The 27,482-nt window shown below is 42.6% G+C and overlaps 1 protein-coding gene across 1 annotated transcript in view; it reads left to right on the top strand.

Moving 5' to 3' along the window:
- The window catches only part of MAN1A2 (mannosidase alpha class 1A member 2), a 334,119-nt gene that overhangs the window by 271,591 nt on the left and 35,046 nt on the right, over positions 1-27,482 (top strand). Inside the window, exons 9-10 of the mRNA XM_075071704.1 lie at positions 9,187-9,302; positions 22,366-22,585. Coding sequence (XP_074927805.1) covers positions 9,187-9,302; positions 22,366-22,585 — 336 coding nt within the window. The remainder of the gene's footprint in view (positions 1-9,186; positions 9,303-22,365; positions 22,586-27,482) is intronic.

Raw genomic sequence — 27,482 nt, forward strand, 5'->3', positions numbered from 1 at the left:
TTGGTCCTTTGGGAATAATGGATCTGTACAAGGTGCAAGAGAGATTTCTTACTGATGAAAAATGTCATAGATGCACATATCTGGTAGATATGCTTTGATTTAGGAGAAGATGTGCTGACTGAAAGCCATAATTATATACATTGCATAGCTATTGTTACTGAATAAGTATGTTAGGAAGCATGCAAGTGTCATTCACTCTCATTTTACAGGTGGACTAACAAGATTACTTTTAATTTCAGAACTTGGGAACAGAACCTATGTTTCCAGTACAGCAGACCAAGTCCGTTCACTCACCTTACCTTTCATAATGAACATGCCAAATCTGTGTGCTACTGTAACGCCGACAGATCCTGAGCAGCAGTCGGCAGGATTAAATCAGGGACCTCTGGAGCTTAGTGCATAAGTCTCTACAGCATGAGCTAAAAGCCAATTGGCTGTTAGCTAAGGCGGTAGAGCAAACTCATTTTATCTCTCTCTTTAGGTGGTCTCAGTGCCACAAGATGGGACAGAACCCCACATCCAGAAGTTGTGTGGATTACGATGTCTGTAACTTTTAGACTACACTTACCTCGAGAATCTGACTAGAACCCAGGATTCCTAAATCCAAGTGTTCCTCTGCTGTCTAGCAATTAGTTATGAAACACACTGACAAAATGTATGTCTCATCCACCTTCAGTGATTGGTCAGTATAGAGGATAGCAACCTCCTAATGCTAACAGTTACTCTGTTAGTTCAAGAGGTAGAGGGCTGTGCTGTGGATCTAATGGTTCCATCTCTTGTTTCAAAATGCTTCCACATGACGATGGAATTTTTTTTCCAGTGTGCTCTTTTTAAAATAAAGTAGGCGCTTACTTATGAAAACAAAGTTAAAAGAACATTAATGTAGCAAGATCAAGCATATAAAAAAGAGAAAAAATCAGCCCCCTTGTGCATATGCATTATGATACCATCTTTAATTACATGATCAGATATTATTTTTGCACAGGATCCCTGCCTCATTTTTTTATCTTCCTCATTCAGTGTGTGACACCGGACCTTATTATATGTACACACACCAGCCATTCATTATTTTTTCAGGGTTGTTTATGATGGATATCATAACCCAGAGGTGGACAAGATTTATGTTGGTGGCAGTGGACCATCATTCCTCTTCTGGTCCTGAGAATACAGCAAATATTAGCTGCGCTTTCTTTGATCCTCAGCAAATACTAGCTATGCTTTGTTTGATCCTCAGCAACAGTTGAGCTGCTTTTCTTTGCATAGGCCAACCAGACAATTTTTCTTCAGCTGTTCATAATTCTTTTCCCCAGTCTGTCTTTTTACTATTCCTTTCCCAAAAAGACCATTGAGACTTTTCTCTGTGCTTTTCTCTTCTTAGGGTACTTGTTTTCACTGCTCTTTGCACTTGTGTAATTCGTACTGTTACATATCCATACACGCGGCCACCATAATAACCATCTCTTTATCCAAGAGTTGTCCATTTGAATAAATGACTCTCCATTGTTAGCTCTGTCACAGAGTCATAGAGTTTTACACCAGAAAGGATCATGAGGTCATCTAATCTGACCTCCTGTATATCACCGGACACCAACACTACCTGCACATTAAGCCCAACAATAGAAATGAGACAAAGTAAAGGAGACCCTCAGGAGACTAGACTATTATGTGTCAAAGGCAGGGAATAGGAAGGACTGAGATGCAGCAGTGCTTGAGGCCCCCACAATGGTAAAGTATAAAGTGAGGTATACCCAGATAATCCTGGCAAGTGACTTGCTCCCTCACACTACGGGGAAGGTGAAAAGCCCCCAACATTACAACCAATATGACTTGGGGGGAAATTTCTTTCCAGCCCCTCATATGGTGATCAGTTAGATCCTGAGCATGGGACCAAGAACCAGCCAACCAAGCACCTGAGAAAGTGAATGCTCGGTGCCACCTCAGAGCCCTGGCCAATGCTGCCCATTATCCTATTTCCAGTTGTGGGAAGCGATAAAAAACCTCCCAGAATACATTGTAGAGGGTGGGAAGGATCCCTTCCTGACCTCTGAGGTGGCCAGCTGAAACCCTGAGGCATGAGCTTTAGTAACATAAAACATGAGCCAAAAGTAAGCCACAGGCCTGTTGAGCCTTCCTCTCACTATCACAAGCAACTCCATCACACAACTGCACTTATAAATGTGTCTCCTTCTCTCTTAAAACTAAGTTGTTTGCACCCACAACTCTTATTAGACTGTTCCAGAGCTGCATCCCTCTAATGGTTAAAAATGTTCTAATTTCCAGCCTGAATTTGTTCATGGCCAGTTTACATCCATTTGTTCTTGTTACAACATCATCCTTTAGCTTAGATAGTCCTTCACCCTTCCTGGTATTTACTCCCCTAATGTGTTTATACAGCACAATAATATCCCCCTCAGCCTTCTTTTTGCTAGACTGAACAAGCCAAGCTCTTCCAATCTCCTCTCAAGCGTTCTATTCCCCTGATCATCCTAGTAGCTTTTCTTTTCATGCATTCTAGTTTATTTTTTCTTGAACATGAATGATCAGAATTGTGCACAGTATTCCAGATGAAGTCTTACCAATGCCTTGTAAATGGCATTAATACATCTCCACCTCTACTGGAAATGCCTTGCCTAAAATTTTAGGATTGTATTTCCCTTTTTCACTGTCACAGGACATTGGTGGTGTATATTCATCTTGTGTTCAACCTACATACCCAGGTCTCTCTCCTCCTGTGTCGCTTGCAATTGACGAGTCTCCCAGCTTGTAGCAGAAATTCGTATTATTAGACCATAATGCATGGTTTTGTATTTTTGCTATTGAATTTCATCCGATTTCTGTCACTCTAATCTTCAAAGTCATCCAGATCTTCCTGTGTAATGTTCTGATCTTCCTCTGTGTTGGCTATGCCTCCCAACTTGATATCATCAACACATTTCGTTAGCACACTGCTACTTTTTGTGCCCAGGTCATTAATAAAAATATTGAATAAGATGGGTCCCAAGACTCATCCTTGAGGAACTCCACTAGTAACCTCCCTCCAGTCTGATAGTTCATCTTTCAGCACAACCCGTTGCCTTCACCCCTTTAGCTAATTTCTTATCCACCTTACAATGCCTGTACTGATCCTCATCTTCTCTAATGTAACTAATAATTTCCTATGTGGTATTGTATCAAACACTTTCATCATCAATCATCATCATCATCATCATCATCATCACCATCACTCCCATAACCACATTGGTCATTGGGGCACCATCACTAATGAGCAGTCAGCCAATTGTCTCCACCCCTGATGATTGTGTGTCGGTGCTTGAGTCTCTGCGAAAGCCATTCCTGTCCACTCTTTTATGTTGTCAGTCCATCTCTTCTTCTGTCTACCTCTTCTTCTCTTCCCCTGTTCTGTCCCTTGGAGGATGATCTTAGATAGACCAGATGATCTTGTTACATGGCCGTACCACTTCTGCTTGTGCTTCTTCACGGTCATCAGGAGGTCTTTATATGACCCAGCGCATTGGCTGATGATGTTGCGGACCTCTTCATTAGTGATGTGGTCGAAGTAGGAGATGCCCAGGATTTTACGGAAGTATCTCATCTCTACTACCTGTATTTTCCATTCAAGTTCTGCCGTAAGGGTCCATGTCTCACACGCATACAGAAAATTGGAGGTTACCAATGCGTGCAGCACTTTCAGTTTGAATTCCAGGGAGATGTTCTTGTCCCTCCAAACTGGCTTTAGCTTTGCCACTGCTGCTATTGTTTGCACAGTTCTTGCCCGAATTTCTGCCTTGGATCCGTCATCAGTGATGATTGCACTCAGATACTTGAACTGTTTCACTGTCTTCTGCTCATGTCCACTGACAGTGATATGGGAGCTGATCCCATCACGTTTGTTTGTCATCAGCTTGGTTTTCTCTGCACTGATTTCCATGCCATATTTTGCAGAGGTTTCATCCAATTGTTTCACAAGGTTGGCAAGTTCATCTTCGCTGCCTGCCAGGCTACCAATGTCATCAGCAAACTGAAGATTTGAGATTGTTTGCCCCCCAATGCTGACTGTGCATATGTGATCTTCTAGGGCATCAGTCATTATGTGCTCCAAGTAGATGTTGAATAGTATGGGTGAAAGAAGACAGCCTTGCCAGATTCCAACAGTGGTGCAAAACCAATCTCCTCTTGTGCCCATTGACAAAAACTGCACTGCTGGCCTTGGCATACAGATGTTTAATGGTAAGAATAAGCTTACGACCAACATTATACTTCTTCATGGTTACCTAGAGAGCTTCATGCCATACTCTGTCAAATGCCTTCTTGAAGCCAACAAAGACATGGGAGATGTCCTACTGGTGTTGTAAGTACTGCTTGTGGCCTCAGTCTGTTCAATATGACTTTCAACATCACTTTGCTGGGATGGCTAATTAAGTTTATATTCCGATAATTTTGACACAATTGCAGGTTGCCTTTCTTTGCCTTTCTTTGTTAGTGACTGTGTCCGCATGGAGGGCCACTCACTGTTCTGCCAGATCTTGTTGCAGATCTTGGTGAGTACATCTATTACTATTTCTCCTCTGAATTTCATCAGTTCAGCTGGGATATTGTCAATACTTGTAGCCTTTCCGTTCTTGAGTGATTTCACAGCTGTCTCCACTTCTTCACATAGTATTGGAAATTCATCCTCCTCTGTTGAATCTGGGCTGTCTAAGACACTAGGATCTTCATTTGTCTGGTGGTTGTATAGATCACAGCAGCAGTTTGTCCACCTATTGATGATGTCCCTTTCTTCTATAAGACTGTTCCCCTCTTTGTCTTGAATTGTGCTAGCTTTGGTCCATCTTTCCTTTGTCAGATCTTTTACAACCTGGAAGGCTCGTTTGCTATTTTTATTATCGATACACTCTTCAGTTTTAGAACATTGTTTTTCAATCCATATCTCCTTGGCCACCTTCATTCCTTTCTTGATCTTTCTGCCAATCGCTCTGTATTTATCAGCTCCCTCAGTGCTGTTCTTGTCTCCCTTAAGTTCTCTTCTAATGTCACACAGTTGTAGTATTTCATTTGTGACCCATGGTTTTGTCTTCTTACGATGTTTCCCAAGGATGTCCATTGCTGTCTCATTCATTACAGCATTGAAATTGTTGATCATTGTTTCTATGTCTTCCTCTAGAGTAAGCAGCAGGGCAAATTTTCCACCAACCATTGCTTGGAATTACTCTGCAATGTTTCAGTCTCTGAGTCTTTCTAAGTCAAACTTGGTTCTGGTGAGCTTTGGCCACAGTCAAAAATTTAGCATCACAAGATCATGATCACTTCCCATATCAGCACTGGGGAAGCTCCTTGTTTTAGCTCTGTTAATCCCAGAATGAAATTGATTTTGCGCCATGATGTAGTCGATCTGGCTGTGATGTAGACCATTAGGTGTGTGCCATGTTGATCGTCTGGATGTTTTATGTGTTCTTAATGTGTTTGAAAGAACAGATTGTTATAGCTGGCAAACTCCAAAAGGCTCAATCCTCTCTCATTGGTTACCGCATTACAGAAAGGGCCACAATAATCTTGCCAATCTGCCTGTGTGTCAGTACCCACTTTTTAGCATTCCAATCTCCTTGTACAGTCAAGATGTCTTTCTTGTGAACCTTATTGATGATGTCTTGGATCTGATTGTAAAAATCTTGAATTTGCTCATTGTCATAGTCTGTTGTAGGGGTGTAGACTTGTACCACTGTGATATTAAATGGTACTGCCTTTAGATGGATGGAAATAAGCCTGCTGGACATTGGGCAGCATCCTAATACTGAATTCTTGATATTTTTATGCACAAAAAATCCTATGCAATTTACATGTTTGTCCGCTCCACTGTAATGGAGTACATGGCCTTCTTCCGTTAGTACCACTCCAAAGTTCTATCTGACCTCAGAGAATCTCTAGGAGTGCCAGGTGTATTGTTCCATTTCGTACTGGAATTCTTTCAACTTCCCTATTTGTCTCAATGTCCTTATATTCCATGTGGCTGTGGTGATGTTATATTTTCCACAGATCCTCTTTGTTAGGGTTACACCATGTAAATGTGCAGACTCACCCCTGCGGCGCCTCCTGCTGGTCTCTCAGGGAATTAGCTCATTCCAGCATCTGGAGCACCCTCTGCAGGCTGGTGATCCGCCTGTCCTCTGGCCCTGAGTCTCTCTCTGGACCTCGGTGCCTCTTTTTGCTGGGGTGCTTCCCCCTGGCAGTACCCCACCAATCTGGGTCTCCCCTCCCTGGGGAACCCCCAACCCACTATCCCCACTTTGCCTCAGTTTTGGCTACTGTCCAATCTCCATCTAGCCTCCATTCACTGGGGCAGACTGCAGTATCAGCCACTCATCACAGGTGAAGGGGTTTGGACTTGCTGCCTTTGCCTACCCCTGGGCTGCCCCTTGCAACCCCCAGTACCTCTTGGCCTTACCCTAGGCCGAAGCCTGGGGCTTTCCAGGCAGGAGCTCCCCAGCTCCTCTGCCTTTCCCCAGCCCTGCTCCATTCAGATATCATGTCTCTAGCTCCCTGCAGCCAGGCCCTTCTCCCTCTACAACCAGAAGGAGACTGACTGGGCTCCTGGCTCATTGCCTCTTATAGGGGCCAGCTGGGCCTGATTGGGACCTGGCTACAGCTGAGCCTGCTTTCTTCCAATCAGCCCAGGCTTCTTGCCCCCGCCACAGCCCTCTCCTGGGCTGTTTTAAGCCCCTAAGGGCAGGCGTGGGTAACCACCCTGCTACACACCAGTAGTATACTTGTCATGTCTGCCCTGGTGGGAGATGGATGGCGCGGCCATTATTAACCTGGGCTGCGATCAGTCCAGTATGGACATCGTTGACTTGTTCATCATATGGTGTGTCTTGGGCAAATTTCTAACCTGTCAGAGCCCATCCCTCTCCAGGCAGCCCCCTTTTAGTTGCCTCTTACAACATGCAGCAGGAACAGTGGGCCTGTTCTGTCCCCGGACCCACAGGGGACATCAAACACTTTACTGAAGTCCAAATATATTGGATCTACTGACTTCCCTTATCTAAAAAAAGCAGTTCTTTTCTCAAAGAAGGAAATCTAGTTAGTCTGGCATGATCTGACTTTGTGAATTTAATTGTTCTTTTCTTCACAATTTGCTCTAAAACCTTGCATGCTACTGAGAACGTAAGAACATAAGAATGGCCCTACTTGGTCAGACCAAAGGTCCATCTAGCCCACTATCCTGTCTTCCAACAGGGGCCAGTGCCGGGTGCCCCAGAGGGAATGAACAGAACAGGTAATCATCAAGTGATCCATCCCCTGTCGCTCATTCCCAGCTTCTGGCAAACAGAGGCTAGGGTCACCATTCCTGCCCATCCTGGCTAATAGCCATTGATGAACCTATCCTTCATGAATTTATCTAGTTCTTTTTTTAACCCTGTTATGGTCTGACTAACAGGTCTGTAATTGCCTGGATCACTTTTTTTCCTTTTCTTAAATATAAGTACGACGTTAGCCGTTCTCTAGTCATATGGTACTACCACCCAAATAGATTTATTAAAAATCCTTGTTCCTGGACTAGCAATCTCATGTGCCAGTTCTTTCAGTATTCTGGGATGAAATTATCTAGTCCCCCTAGTTTGAGCACATTAAGCTCTTTAAGCTTTTCTTCAACATCATGTGGTAATTTCCAGTTATAGACACTCATTTCCGTCAGCCATACTGTCTTCATGCACATGCTCTGTATTATCATTCTTACTGAAAACTGAGACACAGTATTCATTTAGTTTTGGGGCCATACCTAGATTATCTTTAATTTCCTTTCCATCCACACTATGTAGTGACCCAACCTGATCCTTCCTTATTCCCTTTTTATCTATGTAACTAAGGCTACGTCTACACAACACACCTTACGGCAGCACCACTGTACTGCTGCAGCTGAACCCTGTAAGATCTCTCATGTAACTGCTCTATGCCGACATAATTAAACCACCCCCAATGAGTAGCAGTAGCTATGCCAGGCGAAAGCATCTCCCACCAACATAGCACCGTCCTCACTGGCGCTTCTGTCAGTGTAATTTATGTCAGTCAGAGGGGTGTTTTTTCCACACCCCTGACCAACAAAAGTTTTACCAACAGAAGTGTTAGTGTTGACATAACCTAAAAAAACCTCTTATTATTTATTTTAATTTCCTTAGTGAGGTCTTCTGTCACCTCCTGTGGGTTTTAGCCTAATATGAAGGTAAAAGACAGCAGAGAAGGAAAACAAACCCCTCACTGAAAGTAAAACTCGTAGTCTGACACAGGTACACATGGAGAGTCCCCAGTATAAAACAGCATGCATTATGTATGTAGATTCTCCAAATTCTCACAGGTATTCTCTGATGTCCTTACTGTGCTGTCTGTGGGTACATGTGAACATGCATTTGAATGTGATGAATGTGACTTCTGAGGATAGGCAGCCTTTGAAATGAAAATCATCACAGTAAGGATCACTGTGTATGTACTTAAGGAGACCCAGCACTGGATTCTAATAGATATGCAAGAAAGCACAGCTAACAATGTAGTGAACAGTGCATGCCTTGCTCAGTTACCCAACTCCAGTTGAACTATACCTGGGGTAACAGAACAAGGCTTGCACTGTATACTGCGAAGGAAAGTAGTTACCAATTTAACTGTGAAAGAATATGAATATGAGTATTTACCTTGGCACATTTTGCAGGTTCTGTAAATTATTATTTCATGATGAATAATAAAAATATTCTTGAAAGAACAGATTCCCTATGGATTTGAACCATTTATATAGCTACATGTTCCAATTATATCCCTGCTATTGAATCTGAGAGTATATGTTCTTATTTATTTAAAACAGCAACAACAACAAACAATGAAAAGATTAAGTTCTGTGTAATGGAGTCAAAGCATTCCTTACATTAAATCTGTGACATGAAAGGGTCAGCTTTACTCTGTAAATGACACAGAATGAGGAATACTGAACATGCACAGTAGGAAAACTGTGAAGCCTGCTGTGGGACAGATTTCAAGAAAATGAAATAAAAGGTTTGAGGGGAAATAGCTGCTGAACCGCATTAAAATAATGACGGTTTGAAACTGGTAGGGGCTTAAACAAAATGTAGAATTTTGTCCTGGATAAATCCAAGGTGGTACTGTATTAAAATCCCCTACACCTTTTTCTCTTTTTCTCTGTTATAGATCACACATCTGTGGGCGGGCTGGGAGACAGTTTTTATGAATACTTATTGAAAGCCTGGCTGATGTCAGACAAAATGGACACGGAGGCAAGGAAAATGTACGACGATGCTATTGAGGTGATTATAATTTGCTGAGTTTTTCTGTGTAATGGATAAAAATAGTGCCATTGAAAAAACCACTTTTGATAACTGGGAAGCACACTACTTTACCTGTTTTATTAAGTCTACTTGGAAAACAATTTGATTGTTTTTAAGGCTCCAAGAATACAACAGAAACCTTTCCTTTTGTGTAGTTTACGAAAAAATATTTCAGTGGAATCTATTTAGTGCAGATTATCGTACAAAAAAAAATCAACTCCTTCAAAATGATTAGCTACAGAAAATCAAGGTGAAGTTTAATTGGGACTGGCCCTACAACCCTATATTTTCAAAATTCCCCATGACATCATGGATAGTCTTCTTGCCAGTTAAATGTACGTAATGACACTAGGAATTGGGGTCCTGAATTTTTTATTCCTTAAATTATTTTTGAAAGCATTTGAATGTTATACAAAATTTTTACTTAGTAATTGTGTAGATGGTACAAACCAATGTCCTCCCACGGTGACTCTCTTTGCAGTGTTTTTCATGCCACCTTGTAAAGTGATCTTGTTGGATCTTAATGTTGAGTGGTGTCAGCATAACTATGCTTCTAGTAACTTTGCTTCTATGCTTCTAGTAACTATGGGTCACGCATGGTGCACTCCTAGGATGACCTGTGGCTTAATTTTTTCCTGCCAGATCAGACTGGGGGAGAATGGGACTCCTTGTCAAGAGTCAGGAGGCTAATTATAAGGTTTTTTTCTTTAAAATGTTTTAAATGTTTTAAATGTTTAGGCCATTCACCTTGATGAGTTTGATCACCAATTAAATATAGTACTAGAATATAGATTTTCATACATTGTTGAATAATCTTTGAAACATCTCCGTAGGCAGACACAGTATTATTCCAGGCATACTACTAATGCAGTAGTTCCCAAGCTTTTTACCTTGCAGTGTGGGGCCAGCAGCCGGGGCCCCAGGTGCACAGCTGGCAGCCAGGGTCCTGGATGCAGGGCCAGCAGCTGGAGTCGGGGCCAGGAGCAGAACTGGGTGGCCTGGTGGGAGCTGGCTCGGTGGGAGCTGGCCCAGGCTTCAGCTGGACCCCCCCTCTATGCCTCCTTAGGGGGGCACCCCATAGTTTGGGGACCTCTGTGCTAATGCTATGGTACACTGTTCATGTGATTACACTCTTGTAGTTTCAAACATAATCTTCTTTGTTAATTTGGCCCACACAATCCCCCATCCTATAAATGTGACCTATATTCTTGATTCCTAGACGGTCTGAAGTAATTAGGATGAAATTCAATAAGGACAAATGCAAAGTACTCCACTTAGGAAGGAACAGTCAGTTGCACACATACAAAATGGGAAATGACTGCCTAGGAAGGAGTACTGTGGAAAGGGATCTGGGGGTCGTAGTAGACCATAAGCTAAATATGAGTCAACAGTGTAACGCTGTTGCAAAAAAAACAAACATCATTCTGGGATGTATTAGCAGGAGTGTTGTAAGCAAGACATGAGAAGTAATTCCACACTGATTAGGCCTCAGCTGGAGTATTGTGTCCAGTTCTGGGCACCACGTTTCAGGAATGGTGTGGACAAATTGGAGAAAGTCCAGAGAAGAGCAACAAAAAAAGATTAAAGGTCTAGAAAACATGACCTGTGAGGGAAGACTGAAAAAATGGGTTGTTTAGTCTGGAGAAGAGAAGACTAAGAGGGGACATGATAACGTCTTCAAGTACATAAAAGGTGTTTAAGAGGAGGGAGAAAAATTGTTCTTCTTAACTCTGAGGATAGGACAAGAAGCATGGGCTTAAATTGCAGCAAGGGAGGTTAGGTTGGACATAGGAAAAACTTCCTAACCGTCAGGGTGGTTAAGCACTGGAATAAATTGCATAGGGAGGTTGTGGAATCTCCATCATTCGAGATTTTTAAGAACAGGTTAGACAAACAACTGCCAGGAATGGTCTAGATCAGAGGTTCTCAAACTGATGGACCACAAACTCCACTCAGGTAGTTCGCGGATAGTTCCCTCTAAAGTGTGCGTCTGGGTGGCCACACACAAGAGAATGAAGGGCCACCTACCTAATTAGTGGAGCCGTGTAGGCATGACTCCACTAATTAGGTGCCTGGACCCTGGAGAAGACGCACACATAAAGTGAGGTGGTGGACTTGGGGGTAATAGGGAGCAGTGGGATGAGAAGAGGGGGTGGGGGGATTCAGGACTTGCAGGGCTGCGGCAGCCAGAGAAAGGTGACTTTCTCCAGCTGTGGCTGTGGCTGCCAGGGAGAGACCCCCCCTCCTTCCCAGCCCCAGCTTGGGGGCTGCTTCAGTGGGGGAGAGAGGGCACATCTATCACATTAGAAACGTAAGACTACTGATATTAAAATACGAGTTGTGTGCTTTTATTTGTAGCACAAAAAAATTCTTATTATTAAGGTTTTTTTCATAGAGCGCTTTTATGCAAAGCGCTTTACAGTAGTTAGCTAATGACACAAACAACATTTGAAAAGATCATTAAGTGGTCTGCTGAGACCCTCCGCAATTTTCAAGTGGTCCACAAAAAAAAAAGTTTGAGAACCACTGGTCTAGATAATAGTTAGTCCTGTCATGAATGCAGGAGACTGTACTAGATGACCTCCCGAGGTCCCTTCCAATCTTATGATTCTGTGTATGGCCTTGCATTTAGCTATAGTAAAACACCTGCTGTTCAAGTATGCCCAGCTTATTATTTGTTTTACCTGCTCTGTAGAACTGACCTGTCTTTATGATTGTTAACAACTCTGCCAATTTTTGTGTCACCTAAAAACTTTCAGCAATGATTTTCTATTTTCTTCCAGATCATTGATACTGAATAGCATTAGACCAAGATCTGATCCCTGTGGGATCTGTTGTGTTAATTTTGATGGAATTAAATTAATTCTGAGAGTCACAGGAGTCTACTTCATCCTTTCACTGTATAACTCTAAACATTTAAACATGGTTCCGGTTTTTGAGCACAGAGACCTCAGCCTGTTTATAATGGCAAACCCACCAATAAAAATCTTATTGATCTTTTATTAAAGCTACACAAGAGAAGGAAGTATCAGAGGGGTAGCCGTGTTAGTCTGGATCTGTAAAGCAACAGAGAGTCCTGTGGCACCTTATAGACTAACAGACGTATTGGAGCATGAGCTTTCGTGGGTGAAAACCCACCTTGTCAGACGCATTATGGTCCAATACGTCTATTAGTCTATAAGGTGCCACAGGACTCTTTGTCGCTAAAAAAGAAGGAAAAGCAGTTAAAGCATTTGAAATGTAAAGTAATAAGTAAGACTTTTGTTTTAAGAATGGTCCTTGTTCCTTTTCTCTTTAGATATAGAGAGTTTTTATAAGGGAAAAAAACCCAGTCTGACAGTCTTTGAGGATATTAAAGACAGTAAAAATGTCCTTTTTGGGGAAAGACACAACAAGACGAACACACACAAAAGGAGAGAAAAGAACTGCAAAGATACAAAATGCAGCTTCTGTCTCTGGCGCTGACTTTCGCACTTGCAACCTTTCACCTGAAGAAACACAGGCACAGCACACTGTCTTATCAGCCACTCCAAGACCTAGAAAACTCATAGCAGAATCAGGCTGTTTAAGATACTGCTTTCATTGCCTCTCTGATTACTGGCTCACAGCAATGTTGCAAAAAATGCAGTCCTGGCCAGCTAAGCCAAATTCTTATTAAACAGAAAGCAAAAAGAGAGGAAAGAGAAGAAATAAGGTGTGGGAAGCAAAAGGACACATACGATAGGAATGACAGCAAGAACCCAAATCTCACATTTCAGGTGATTTAGCTGGGGCCAGTGAAGAGGCTGATATCATGTGGGTTTCGCTCTGGCCCAGTGTGGGCAGAGCATCTCTCAGGATCAGAAGGGTGAAAGTCCAATAGTGTCACAGTGGCTCCTGGAGTTCCAAGAGATAGTGGTGGGAGCCATGGTAGTGAAGATTGCTCCTTTTGGTCTACCCAGCCTCCAAAAATGTTGATCCATGAAGTCTTATTTTTAAAGACTCCAAAAGGGAATGATGGGGGAAATAGTTCATCCCCTCATTATTTGGTCCAGCAATTAGACCTAATTTCTGACACTTCAGTTTTGCTTCATTAGCTTCCAATTCCATTCTCGTCTTGTTTACCAGTCCTGATCTTAACACTATCCTTGGGTGGTATCAGTAGACTCTTGTTTTGACTAATTCAGTTTTTCTGTCTCCCTTTTGTACCTTTTCCCATACAGTTTTATATAACACCCTGACTTTTAATTTTGTTACTTTGGACAACTTAGAGTACAGGCGTCTGTGTAAGAGGCCCCACTGTAATGCCCCCATTGGATAATGAGCCCCCATTTGTAATTGTGTTTTGTGACGGGTCTGTTAGCCAGTTTTTAATCTATTTACTATGTGCTACATTGATTTTATATAATGCTACATTTTTAATCAGAATATCATACATCAAATACCTTACTGAAGTCTATTAGGTCAACACAGTTACTTTTGTCAAACTTGTGATTTAATTTTAAAAAGATTTGAAATGTTTTTGAGAGGACCTATTTTCTACAAAGCTATGTTGATTTGCATGAGTTTGCTGCTGTCTCTAGCTCCTTACTAATTCCATCCTATCTGAGCCTTTCCATGATTTTGCTTGGAACTGATGTCAGATTAATCTGGTCTGTAATTACCCAGTTCATCCAATTACCCTTTTTAATTTTTGGCAAAATGTTAGTTTTTTTCTGGTCCTTTAGAACTTCCCCAGTATTCCAAGATTTGTTAAAAAGCAACATCAGTAGTTCAGAGAGCACCTCAGTTCCTCAGCCTCTTTTGATATTTTTGGGTGCAAATTACTGGTCCTACATGTTTAAAAATGTTTATCAGTTGCTGTTTAGCATCCTCCCCAGTTACTGCTGGAATCAAAGATATTTCATTATCGCTGTGGTCTGTGAATACGTAAACCCCATTTCTTTTTCTTATTTCATGGTGGTCAGCCCAAAACACTTAAAACTATATCTGACATTGTACTCCCTATGGTCCCAGTCTTGCCAGTGATTCCATATGGGCAGACCCCTGTGCTTGCATGGAGACACAGGGAAGTTAAGGTGGGTCCAAATGTGAATCGGGGTCCACCCATGTGGAACAGCTTTCAGGATCAGGGCCTATTTTTGTAGACAGAAATTCTGCTAGACATAGCAGGAATATGTATGTGTGCAAACAAGTGTTCAGTAAGTATAGCTGATTGTTTTCTCTAACTACATTTTGGATGTTTTATTAAATCCATAGAATAGTTAATCAGAGTTAACTCTAGTGCATAGATGACAGCATATGTTTGTAAGTGTTCTGTGTCTCTGGGCATATCTACATTGCAATGTAAGCCTGGGCTCAGGCTCAAGCCCTAACCCCGCTTCTGTCTATACACAAATCTCTTGGACTCGGGCTCAGACCCAGGGTCCTAGGACCCCATGATGGTAGAGAGTCAAAGCCCAAGTTAAGGTTGGACCCAAGTTTCAAGCCCTATCATTTTACGTTGTAGACGCAGCCTTCCCCCACCCCACAGACTTGGGTTCTTGGAGTCCTCCAACAGTATCCCACAATGCAATGAGATGGCTTCCTTTGTCCTTTCTCTTCCAAAAATCACCAGTTAACTCCAGAGAAATTGAAGCAGCCCCCTTGTTCCAGTGCAGCTGCTTAGCATTTAACCCTTCTATTTTATTCTGAACTTTGAGCTGCAAACCCACATTAGGAGAACCTTCAGCATTTGCAATGAATGCCAACTAGAAGAAATCCATTACAAAGTGTGTTACTTCGTGGCTATAACGTGGATTTTAGTAAGAGTACCAGGAGTGACGATTCATACCAACAAATAGCCAAGATGATGTCAGCATTGGAAATTTAACGGACCATGACCAATGCAGAGAACAGATTCAGTGGCACAAGACTGAGTACCTGAAAACCAGGGACCACAACTGCATCTCTGGAAACTCACTGACATCGTGCTGGTTTTATGATGAGTTGACTGAGTACGGGGCACCGCACCAAGCACAGAGCCACCAGCAGTGCACAATGACCTGATCAACTGGGATGGCCTCCTGCTGGCCTGAGAAGCCAGCATGGGAATTGATGGGTACAAGCAGGCACCAAATGTGGCAAATAAAAAGACTTTGCTAACGAAATGGGTCCTAGAGGAGACCTTGCTGCAGGAGAAGTTGCAGCACATCCTGGGACCATACTCAGAAGAGCTTTTTGATCCCCCCACCAAAGGAACAGCTCACAGCAGGACTGTGTATCAGAAATGGAAGAGGGCAAAACTACCTAAAACCTGGTAAGTTTCTGGCTCCATTTTTGTGTTTATTAATATAGGAACAGGAGGGATTTCTGCTCTAAGAACCAGTGCAAAAGATATAAGCCCTGGGTAACAGCATGTATCTGCTAATGGCGGATTGCAGACAGCACCTTGGCGTCCCCTCACTCTCCACCCACCATGGGGAATTAAAAAATGAGACTGGAAAACACAAACAGTAAAACAAGCATGTAAAAGAGAATATTTAAGGCACACAGTTTTGCTTATACATTCTAGTTTGGTAGAATGAGAATCTTATATTACATTTCCTGTATGTACGCTGCTTGATACTAGCCCAAGAGTGTAACAAGCCGCCTGTAAAGATTGAACTGTACGGGGGGAGGTTCAAATGTCGTCCATTTTCACATGTAGTCCATTTCTGTTAAATGCAGTCCAGGCTTTCCATGGGTGATGAAATCCTTAGTCCCAGATACGACTGGGGTTTGAATTCAGGACAGCAATTTGCCGGGGGAAAAGGGGATGGCAATGGAGTTCTTTGTGTTTGCAGGCAGTCCTAACAGACTGTATCAGAAGCCATGGGGAGGCACTAAACCATTTGGAAGATAATGCCGTATCCTGTTGATTCCCTCATGAATTCTGACCCAATCCCAGGTGCTAATAGCTGCAGACTTTTCTTGTAGCAGGAACTCCAGATAAGTAGTCACATTTCAGGGAAGGGTGTATTTTCCAGGGCCACCTTAGTAGCTCACCAGCCCACTCCACTCGTAGATATGCTGTTCAGTCATCATGCATTCATGGGTGCTGGAACAATTTTTATAGTGGGGCTCCTGATAATGGAAACCATGTCTTTGAGGTTTAGTATCACTACTTCAAGCCAGAGGGTGCGGCAGCACACAAGCACCCCTAGTTCCAGCACTACTGCATACATTTGAATACTTCCATGACAAACACATCTGGTTTCCCACCAGCAGCTTGGAATAACAGCTCTCTTTGCCAGTTGGGCACCACAAGAACTGTTATGGCCTCCAGAATGTGCAAAGCCTGAAGTGATAGAGAAGGCTTATGTAGCACAGTCACCAACCTCTCCGCAAAACTCCATTTCATTGAAAAACTTAAAAAAAAAAAAAGTTATAATTTTTAATATACCATTCTCTCAGCACTTCTTTCACTGGGATTAACCTGGCTATGTCCAGGGAGCTCTGAAGCAGCCCTCTGCCAATACACTGAAGTTCAGTTTCAAAATTTAACATTTTCTGGCCTTAAAAGTCCAAAACGATTGTTTCTGTGCCTCTGCACTGAGACATTTGAGACAGTAACCCTCAGTGTCTTGTCCTATTGCAGGCCCCTCGACCTCTAAAGGCTTCAGTACCTCCACAGCTCGCCCACACTGCAGAAGCCTGGCTCCTCAATTGTACCTTCATGAACCATTCCAAGAGGAAGCGTTTCTGGGATGAACTTGTGATTAAAGTTCTGGACAGGGCCAACAAGCTGGTCGAGTACCAAAGGCAAAAGGGGGTTGTGGCAAGAGGAAAGACATGCAGGAGGCAAGTGGAGAAGGCTCAGAGTAGCTTTGCAGCTTGAGGGCAGGTAGAGACGCAGGAGTAGGCGCTCACTTCGCAGTTCCTGGAACAGGAGTGATGATTAAGAGAGGAAGATAGAGCACAACAGAGAGAACTGTCTGAGCAGCTGCTGTCTCTAATGTCTGCAAGAGTCCTGGCTCCTGCTGCACCTGCACCGTGGCCCAAATCCTTTCTGCAGTACCCTGGCCTGCATTCCAGGAACAGCTTGGACAACTTCACGGCTGGGTGGCCCTTGCAATTGGGTCCTATGAACAGCTGGACAGGGCAAATGTACCTCATGCAGTCGTCATGCTGAACCCTTGCCCCATGGATGCCTCCACCTTCTTGCCCCGGCACCAAGCACATGGCAAATGTGGAAGGAAGGGAAAAGGGAAGGAAGGAGTAGGGGGCACACAATAGTGAGGGGAGCATGTCTTGTACATAGTTTAACTGTTTGCACTTGTTTATGCACTTCGTTCTTGTTTACTTTTAAAGCTATTGGTGTTGCTAGTGCTTTGGTGCACTAATGGCAGCTGGCCTGCCAGGCAATGATTTAATGGTGTACTTTTCCAATACATGTGTAAGGTTTTTATTTTATAAATACATTTTATTGTTATCATGCAACACATCATATAAAGTGAATTTCAAATAATAAAGGTAAACACATGGGCAGGGACAACTGGGAGGTTGTATGCAAAACTCACGTCTCAATACAGCTATAAGCATCAATCCATACATCAGTTATTTACATCAAGACATACCGTTCCCCTCCCGCCATTCCATAAGCAGTCATGTCATTCAAAAGCACAATGCATGACAATCAACCCTCCTTCCCACACAAACAATCAATGCCCGCCTCCACCAAACAAACACAGACCTAAAGGTACTATTCTCCATGTTCTGTTGGCGCATGCAAGTCCATAATGTGGGAGCACAAAGCACTTATGATTTCTGTTGCCTGGATGCATCCTGCTTTAGCTGTGATAGGTGCACTTTCTGACCGATTCACCAGCCTATAGCTGTCGTAGGGAAATGGCTCACCTTTGGTTTCAAAAAATATTATGAAAAGCACTGCAAATTACAGTAATGTGGACAGTGTTGATGACACTTGGAATGCATATAGGTCTGCAGACATCTCTGGCCGGAATTCAGTCTGCCAAAAGCACATTCAGCCACTGCTCTACACCTGCTCACAGTGTAATTAAACCTCCCTTTGCCAGGGCCTCTGAGATCAGGGTATGTTTCATAAGAGAAGGCAAAAGGTGGTACATGGGGTCCCTCAGAAAAACAGTGGAGACAGTAACTCCGTTTATGACAATGTCCTGTGGTGGGAACAGTGTCCCAGGCTCTCTGTGAACATAGATTCCCAGTTGGTGGAAAACCTGGCATCATGAACTTTTCCAGTGCAGCCAACACTGACATTCATAACTCTGCCGTTGTGGTCCATGGGAGCCAGGGTAATGATAGAGTAGTACTCTTTGTGGTTTATGTGCTTGTGTTTCTTGAGGAGGGCAAACTGTGGGCACATGGGTCCCATCTGTGGCCCCAGTGCAATTTGGAAACCCCATTCTCTCAAAGCCAGCAGTTTACTTCAGGAATATCTTTTATGCCTGCCTCCTTAGGGTTCCCTGCATGCCTGATTGCCTCCGAAACCTCCACAGTCGACTTTCCAACACCTGACTGGATGGCAGTGGTAGCCAGCTTCCAGACAGTTATAGCAAGCTGCATCTGGACTGGCATGGCTGCCTTCATCCATGTGTCTTTACCCTGAAGGGTTGGGGCAAGCTGCTCCAAAAGCCCTAGAAATGTAGTTTTCTTCATCCAAAAGCTTTCATCGCAGGTCTGCATGATGATGTGATCCCACCAGTCTGTGCTTGTGGCCCTGCTCCAAAGAGCTCATCTATGTAGGGGGCATCAGCAGCTGTACTGAGTGTCAGGAGCAGCATCAGCCAGTTCACATGTGCCATGTCTGTGTCTTCCTCCTCCTCCTGCTCTGTTATTAGCTCTGTCAGCTGCCTTTTGTGGGTGAGAAAACACCACCGAATTGCCCACCAGTGTCTCATGGAAGCTCTGCCTGCATCCTGATACAGGAGTGAAAGCCCAAACAAAAGAAGTTATTGAAATGGTGACTTCTCCATTTTGCTGGCTTCCATTGTTGGAAGCACACCTACAAAAATTGATGACTTAGCAGATGTTCTGGCAGGCCATTCAAACTTCCTATAACATGTTGCATGGATGATCAAGTTTTCTCACACTGTACTATGAACAAAGCAATCACATTTCTGGAGGGCGCTAGGAAGTGTGGAATACAGTTAGTTGAAGTCAGGTTTCAACTGTATTGTGGATGTCAGAGCCCTGATTTGAGACCTGGGTTAAAAAATTCTTAACTTAGGGTTGGCAGTTATTCTAGACAAGCCCTGGGTTCTCAAACCCAGGGACCACTGACTTGACTCCTATTAACCCATGGCTTACACTGCAGTGTAGACATACCCTTTAAAACCAAGTTCCAGCTTCCAATCAACCTACTCTTTTGTAGTTGCTCATAACTTTTTCAACTCTTCCTTTAAGGGTGATGTTTCTAACTTTGGTTTCGGAAAATTTGAGCAAAATCTCTTCATATCATTTTTGAAGTGGAAGGGGTAGAGTACAAAATACACTTTCTTTCCATAGTCCAGTTATTTTTGTATGTGTTCCCAGAACTTAAAAATGGATGGAGGAAGGAATGTGAAACTTAGTTTGTTTTATAGTTCTCACTGAGAAAGGAAAAACAATCCAACTGATGGTAATTTATATTTAGCATTTTGGTAACACTTTGTTTTCAAAGCTGTGTACAGACATTAACTAATCTCCACAACACCCCTGTGGTGCAGTGGGTAAAGAAAAATGAGTTCTGTGTTTTCAAAGTTAGAATGTTGGCTCGTGTGCACTGGAACTCTCCAGCTGAGTTCTCAGAGAAAAGTGAAGCTACGGATTATTAGAACTGGTACTGCTCTTACTTGCTGCTTAAGAACTAAAGACAAGTCTTAAGGCCATATTTAGCGCTGAGCTGATTTCAGTGTTCAAGATGGCTCAGAAACTGTGGCTAAACTAAGAGCTTAAGTGCCTTAATCATTTAAGAGTAAATTGTGAATACTAAAACACATCCTTGAGGAGGGGGCCTGCCTGTAATGAACAATATCTGTGCATTTGTTCCACACACATCGGACATGCAAAATCTGCTCCATCATTAGAATAGAGCAGATTGCTGACCCCTGTATTCTGGCCCAGCTCTGAGGGGTAGTGTAAAGTGCGGAGGACCATGACCCTACTCTCTCTGTACCACCTTCTTGGCATCCTGCTTCCAATCAGGAGAACAGGGGCAAGCAGTGCTTCTACTTCCCAAATCACAGAGGGTTCAGGGACTACTTCCCAAATCAAAGGGCACTTGCATAATCACACAGACAGCAGATGAGGCATGACCATAAAGACTTCTGAAAATCTAGTCCTTAAGCTACTTTAAACTCTTTAAGTGGTTTAGTTTAGGCCTTAACCTTCGAGTAGACTTTAGTCTTTAACTGAGCTTAACTTTGAGTTCACCCATACTTCACCTCCCTAACTCTCACTGGGTGGGGAAAAGAGCACCATTGCCACCTTTACATTCCCACTTGTATCTGGCTGCGACACCCTTCTTCTTGCAGCAATTGTGAAGATGGAAAAGAGAACAGAATCTATTCTGCAGATGTCAACCCCCAGAATTTAAATACCTTCAGCAGAGTATCATGTACTTCACAACAGAATGGGAACAAATTCCATGGCAACAGGAGCTAAATTCTACCAAAATGTTGATTTATTCTACTGCCAGAAAATACCCTTCATTCCCATCTCCCCACCCCCATACAAACATCTATGTGGCTCAGAATTGAAATAGTTACTGGTGTAAAATTTGTTGATATTTTTGATGGTTATTATTGAGATTGCGTTCTTTTACTCTCCAGGTTGCCAAATTCAGCTCTCATAATGCTTTCCAGACAGACAGACACATTTTTGCTAGGGAAGGGGAGAGCTTGTAATTGACTTCCTTGGCTCATCTTCTCGGGTCTCAAGGCTGTTGAACTGTTCTCCAGGCAGCCTAATCCACCAGCCTACGTTTCTGGCTTTCTGGCTACAAGCTGGACTCCAGCTCTGGCTCCTTGACCCCTGCTGCCTGGCTCCATGGAACAGCGCAAGGAATGTGCTTTATAATTGAGTCTACTCCCACTTATGGCAAAAAGCATCTACAGGCGGATTCTGGCAGAGCAGGAATACAGAAAGCTAAATGTTTGGTGGCAGGTTGCAGCACAATAGCAAATTCCACTGCAAAAGTGCTGACTTCTGTAGCATCGTGGGAAAATGACAGATTTTGTGGTTGCAAAATCCTGAAGTGTGTGAGGCCCAGTTGAGATGAATGAGCTGTTCACATCTCTCAGGAGCTATTGTCTCTAGCTAGCTGTGGACTCAGGAAGATACTATTACATCAGTTACACACAGTTTACAGTTTTGAGGTCTTTCTGCAACCAGAAGGGCTAGGACAATTTTATTTAATTAATGTAGAGAATTTGGAGAACAGTTCGGCAGAAAAGGGAGGATTCTGCAGTCACAAGATTACAGAATATATAGGATTCTGGTTTTAATAAATCAACTATAATAAAAGCTCAAGTATCTTAAATAACCTGTGAAATTAAATACAAACACTAAAAATGCCATGTAACCCACATTAACACAGTGTGGGTCTTTGTCCTGCTCTAGTGGCTACTGTCCATAAAGAAGTTTGTGAGGCTGCTACTAGTTAATGGATCATAAGCCTTTATTTTCAATAGTAGAGTCATATGGTTTTAAATAAAGAGGTCCTGGGTTCAGTACCTCCAGATATCTGTCATAAAATGTATCAGAAGTAAATTGTACTTCAGATGTGACTGAGTTAATTTTGTTGTTGAACCCTTGATTTTTTAGAATTTCATTACTTTTACATGCTTGATTTCTAAACCATAGAATTACGTTGTGGTTAATTTTTGTGTTTGCCATGTTGAATGTGTTTTTAGAGTGTTCATAGATAAATGTGGTAAGAAGGGAAAAATATTCTTGTTTTGAAAATGACATTAATTTTTTAACACAAGATCTGTGGTCAGAAATATATAGTGTTTAAAGCACAGTAAAAAGATAGAATCTTGACTGTTTCCAGTATTTAAAGATTATCCCAATCTCCTTGCAGGCGATAGAAAGACATCTTATCAGAAAGTCTAACGGAGGACTGACATACATTGGGGAATGGAAGAATGGGCACCTTGAGAGAAAGATGGGCCACCTCACCTGTTTTGCTGGGGGAATGTTTGCACTTGGAGCAGATGGTTCCAGAGATGATAAGGCTGGACATTATTTGCAACTTGGAGCTGAGATTGCACATACATGTCATGAGTCATACGACAGAACAAGTAAGAGATATTATCAATTTAATTATTTTAGTTTAACAGGACCCTGCACAGTAGAAATACACAAGAAAGAGAGGTGGCCGGATCATTCAAGAGATTTGTCTTGAATGCATGAGCCTGACCATCCTCTAACTCGCATCATTTTTATGCTAGTGTAACTTTCATGACTTAATTGGAGTTACTCCTGATTTATGCGGCCAATGTAAGTGAATGTAGACTCAGACCTTAAGACTTTTATGTTTGGTCATCGATGTCTATCTCTGACTTGTTTTCTAAATATAGTTTTGTGTGCAGATCATTCAGATGATAAAACTACATTTGAGAGAGCATTGGTACATGGGGTAGTGTTTTCTATATCCAACTTAAAATAGTTTTAGTAAAATAATTAATAAATGAGAATGTGCTCTGCAGAAAAACTCCAGCCTTTTTTATAGTAATAACTGTCAGTCAGCCTCACCCTCTTGAAACATGAATTAGTGTGTGAAATTGTTACAATCTGAAGTCACACTGGTGAATTGCTGTTTTCCATGGTTCAAAAATCCCATTTGTCATGACAGTGCCCTCCTGCCTCTGGCTAAAATGAACACAGGTACATTTTTGCTGGCTGTACAAGTTCACAAAGTGATGCAGGTTGTACAGCATTTCCAACAATTTGGTGAAATTGTGAATCAGTTTGAAAATGAAGACAGTGAAATGTTAAAGGCTATTCAATTACACTTGAAGACTTTGGGACATTGGGACTCAGTAGCATTATATCATTGAACACTGATGGACACATTTATCAGCCAAGATAGTCCAAGTAAAGCTAGCTCTTTCCATGACCCTGGGTCTCTCGTTGATAAGGGCAGACTGTCTCTATTTATAGCAAACACCCTGGCAACCCGAAGTTACATAATCCCTGTCGTGTATTCCCTGAACTGTATCCCCTCAGTATCAAAAGACCATGCCTTAAAGATAGTGCAGAACTGTGTGCATGGGCCCCAGAACCAGCACTTCATACAATTATTATGTAACTAAGCCTCTGGTTTGAGTTTCATTTGCAGTTATAATTGATTTGTTAAGAGTATGGTGGTCTGTACAGTTTTGGCTGTCCTGAATGATAGCTTGCTGTAACAGGGTGCTGGCTTACGAGGCACTGAACCAGCCCCTGTTAGCTCAGAACCTGCTAGCATAGCACCCATCAAGGGGAACTGGCTGGAGCTGGCAGGGTGTGGCTCATTAAAGGAGCCTGAGAGCAATCACCTCTGAGCCTGCTGAGAGGAAGGCCTATAAAGCTAGCAGAAAGGAAATAGGAGGGGAGGAACAGGAAGTGAATTGGCTGGTAGTGAATTGCAGATAGCTGTGTATACGTGGTGGTGGGAAAAGACTGGGAAATCAAAGGGCATTGGTGTGGGAAAGAGTGGTCTCTAGCAAATTTGTACTGTGAGCAACAAAGCTCTCATCTACTCTTGCATTAGAGAACTCACACACTTAATAAAGCACAATCAACTGATCCAATCAAAGGCATTTTCAGATGGTACCTGCAACCTGGAGACTGGGTCTGTTCTTGTTGCCAGTATAGTATAGCTGGTAGTTCAAGGTCAAGGCTGGGGGTATTTGCAAATCACTGTACTACAGCTTGCAATGCGTTTGTCACTGTTTCCGTCTTTGGGTGAATCTAGAGCTCCATTCCTGGTTAAGTTTCATTTACACAAAATTCATCCAAATCAAAGGAATGGAAAAACATGCTGAAGTAATATTGCATAAGCGTTCTTCAGCATCATTATATTTAACTTCATTAAAAGAATCAGTGATAAAATTCTTTTAAATGTTTGGCTTTAAAGGGCAAGCCTTCGCACAGCTTGGGGAGCTGAGGATCAGTCTGCTGCTTTTATTCTTGATTTCTTTGTGTCTGGGGTTCATTTTAGTGAAAATTTTCTCCAGAATCAAGATGTCTTGAGTTTATCTCCACATGCCATCAGCTACTATACATAAGCTATATTGCCAGCAAGGGACACAAGAAAAAAAAACCCTTTCCTACTCCAGCCACAAGGAGGTGGCAGTTCAGTTTTTATCTTTTCATTTGAATTCGTGTCCCCTTAATTTTTTACTGTTGACATCCCCTTCAGTGTGGTTGTAAGACTCAGACATTTTCACTTCTTATGTCCCACCCCACTTTTTTGTGTTTGTCCATTTTTATGTGGGGTGATGTAGTCAAAGTGGATGCAGAATGAGCATTGTGCAAAAGGAATCATCACGATAAGTGGGAAAGAAATCGAGGCAGTTAACAAATATATTTATCTGGGTCAGCAGCTGAGCAGAGACAACTTATTCAAAGGGGAATGCAGTAGGAGGCGAAAGGCGGGGTGGGCAAGTTTCAACAAAATAAAGACGTCTCTAACGGATGATGAACTGCCCACATAGGCGCTGACTTCTGCTCCCGCCAGTGGGTGTTCAACCCCCCTCCAACCCTGCCCCCATTCCAACCCCTTCCCCAAAGTCCCCACCCCAACTCCAGCCCCTCCCTGCCCCATTCCACCTCCTTTCCCAAATCCCTGCCCAGGCCCTGCCTCTTCCCCACCTCCTCCCCTGAGCACATCACATTCCTGCTTCTCTCCCCCCGCCCCCAAGAATGGCCAAACAGCTGTTTGGCAGCAGCTGGGGGGAAGCGCTGTGAGGTAGGTGGAGGAGCAGGATGCGGTGCACTCAGTGCGGGGGAGGAGGAGGAGGAGGAGGCAATAGAGTGGGGGGGGGAAGGGAGTTTGACTGCTGGTGGGTGCAGAGCACCCACTAATTTTTCCCCGTGGCAAACCAAAACAGCTTTTGTAAAATAAAGTTATGCTTCTCGTATCATTGAGCTCTTTGAGTGTGTCAGTAAAATTGTGGATAAAGGAGAAATGGACTTTCAAAAAGCCTTGCTCAAAGTTCCTCACAAATAAGCTATTGAGAAAGCTTTATCTCACCACATGACTACTTAAATTATTGTCATGGATTAGAAACTAGCTAAGAGACAGAAAACAAAGAATACAGATAATTGGTCAAATTTTCATCATGGCAAAAGTGAATGGTGCCCCACAGATCAGGATTAGTGTTGTTTAATATATTTAAACTCCCTTGGAAAAAGGGTGAATGATGGGTGCCAAATTTACAAGTGATATAAAATAATTCAACATAATGAAGGTAGAAAAGATTGTGAGAAACTCCGGTGGGAATAGGCAACATAGTAGCAGATGAAATTCACTGCTGACAAATGCAAAGTAATGCATGTTGGAAGAAGTAATTTCACCTTATTGGGTTCTAAATGAATAGTAGCAACTCAAGACAGAAAGACCTGGACAACTCAATGAATCTGCTCAATGTGCAGCAGCAGTTAAAAAAGCAAATAAAATGTCAGGCTATATAAGAAAGGGGATAGATAATAATGTTTTAAATAATATTACATAGAAAAAAGTTCCAGTAAAAGAATATTTATTTTATAAATTCAAGCATTCAGAACTTGTGAAATGCCAGATTTATGGTTGTTTGTGCAACGTCAATTCCTCATTCATCCGTCTTGTGAACTGAATGATGCAAAGGTCCTATGGAAAAAATAGCATGTGATTACATATTTAAAGATTGTATCATAATGCATGGGCAAAAGGGGGTAGAACGAGGTTGTTTGAGCAATCATAAATTTAGCATTTCCTAACTTTCAAGTGCTTGACGTTGCAATCTAAATAATGTTCATTTAACATTTTTTGTATTTAAAGGTTAAGATAAATTATCCAATGTGCAAGGTAACAACCTCCTCAATAAGTATTAGGATTTCAGTCCTGAATTTTCCGGATTGCAGCACAAACTGTTACCACTTGAGTAGAGGACTAATTGTTAGTGAGGGCAGGAGGAAGCTGTTATCCCAGAGTGGGGAATGAACCTCTAGGTCTAGGTGCTGTGCTCAGTGGGAGAACACCTGGCCTGGCCCGGCCCAAATCTCTAGCTCTCTCCCACTGTGGGAGCTGGGGGAGCTCTTGCACTATGAAGTACCCCCAGAGGGGTCATATTAAGGTCATGTGCTGGGTCTTGGTGAGGGGAGCCCAGCCCAACTCTGTTCTTCATCACACCCCTGCTACAGCTACACTGGCAGCTTCCAGGTATTCTCAGGGCAGCTGCGACTGCTTTGGGGAATGCATGTGAAAGAAGAGAAATTGCATTCTATTCTTTTGACATTTCTCAGCAAAAGTTGAATGGAATTTTAATAAGAAATTTCCTTTCTGTACCCTGGGGACATTCCCCTGCCAAATATCAAAGGCTGTTACAAACAGTGGAGGGGTGAGAATTTCTCAAAGAAATTATGGCAAGAATCCTTTATAATAGAAAGTGTTATGGAATCTAAAGGGGTGTATGGGTCACTACCAGCTTCCCCTATAATAATGTCATCATATAAATCACAGGACACCATCATCTGCAATACTGTGTTCATTTCCTGTCACTCCATCTCATCAAAGATATGTAAATAAAGGCAATCTTGATTTCGGCAACAAAAATGCTATGGAGCCTGGAGAAATTTCTGTGTGATGAGTGAAAACTTTAGAGTCCAAGCTCTATTGTTACGCTACTGTTAATCCAAAGTAACTCAGTTGACTTTAGTGATGTTACTCCACATTTATGCCAGTGTGACTTAGGGCATAATATTGTTCTATGTAGTATAGTGAGACTAATAAGGGACATGATAGAGGTACACAAAAAGAAATGGCATTCTGAAGAGAGGCTATGTACCTATTGGGTTTCCGGGAAGTGGGAGGGCAAAGCCCACCCACTGCTAAAGGATCCTCCCCCAGCCTAAGGGGAGGACCCACAGGACCACAGAAGCCCACTGATTACGGGGGACAACTAATAAAAGAACAGGGACGGGAGTGTGGTCAGAGGGTCATAAGAAGGGAGC

Source organism: Chelonoidis abingdonii, chromosome 1, assembly GCF_003597395.2.
Source record: "Chelonoidis abingdonii isolate Lonesome George chromosome 1, CheloAbing_2.0, whole genome shotgun sequence".
Lineage (NCBI taxonomy): Eukaryota > Metazoa > Chordata > Testudines > Testudinidae > Chelonoidis > Chelonoidis abingdonii.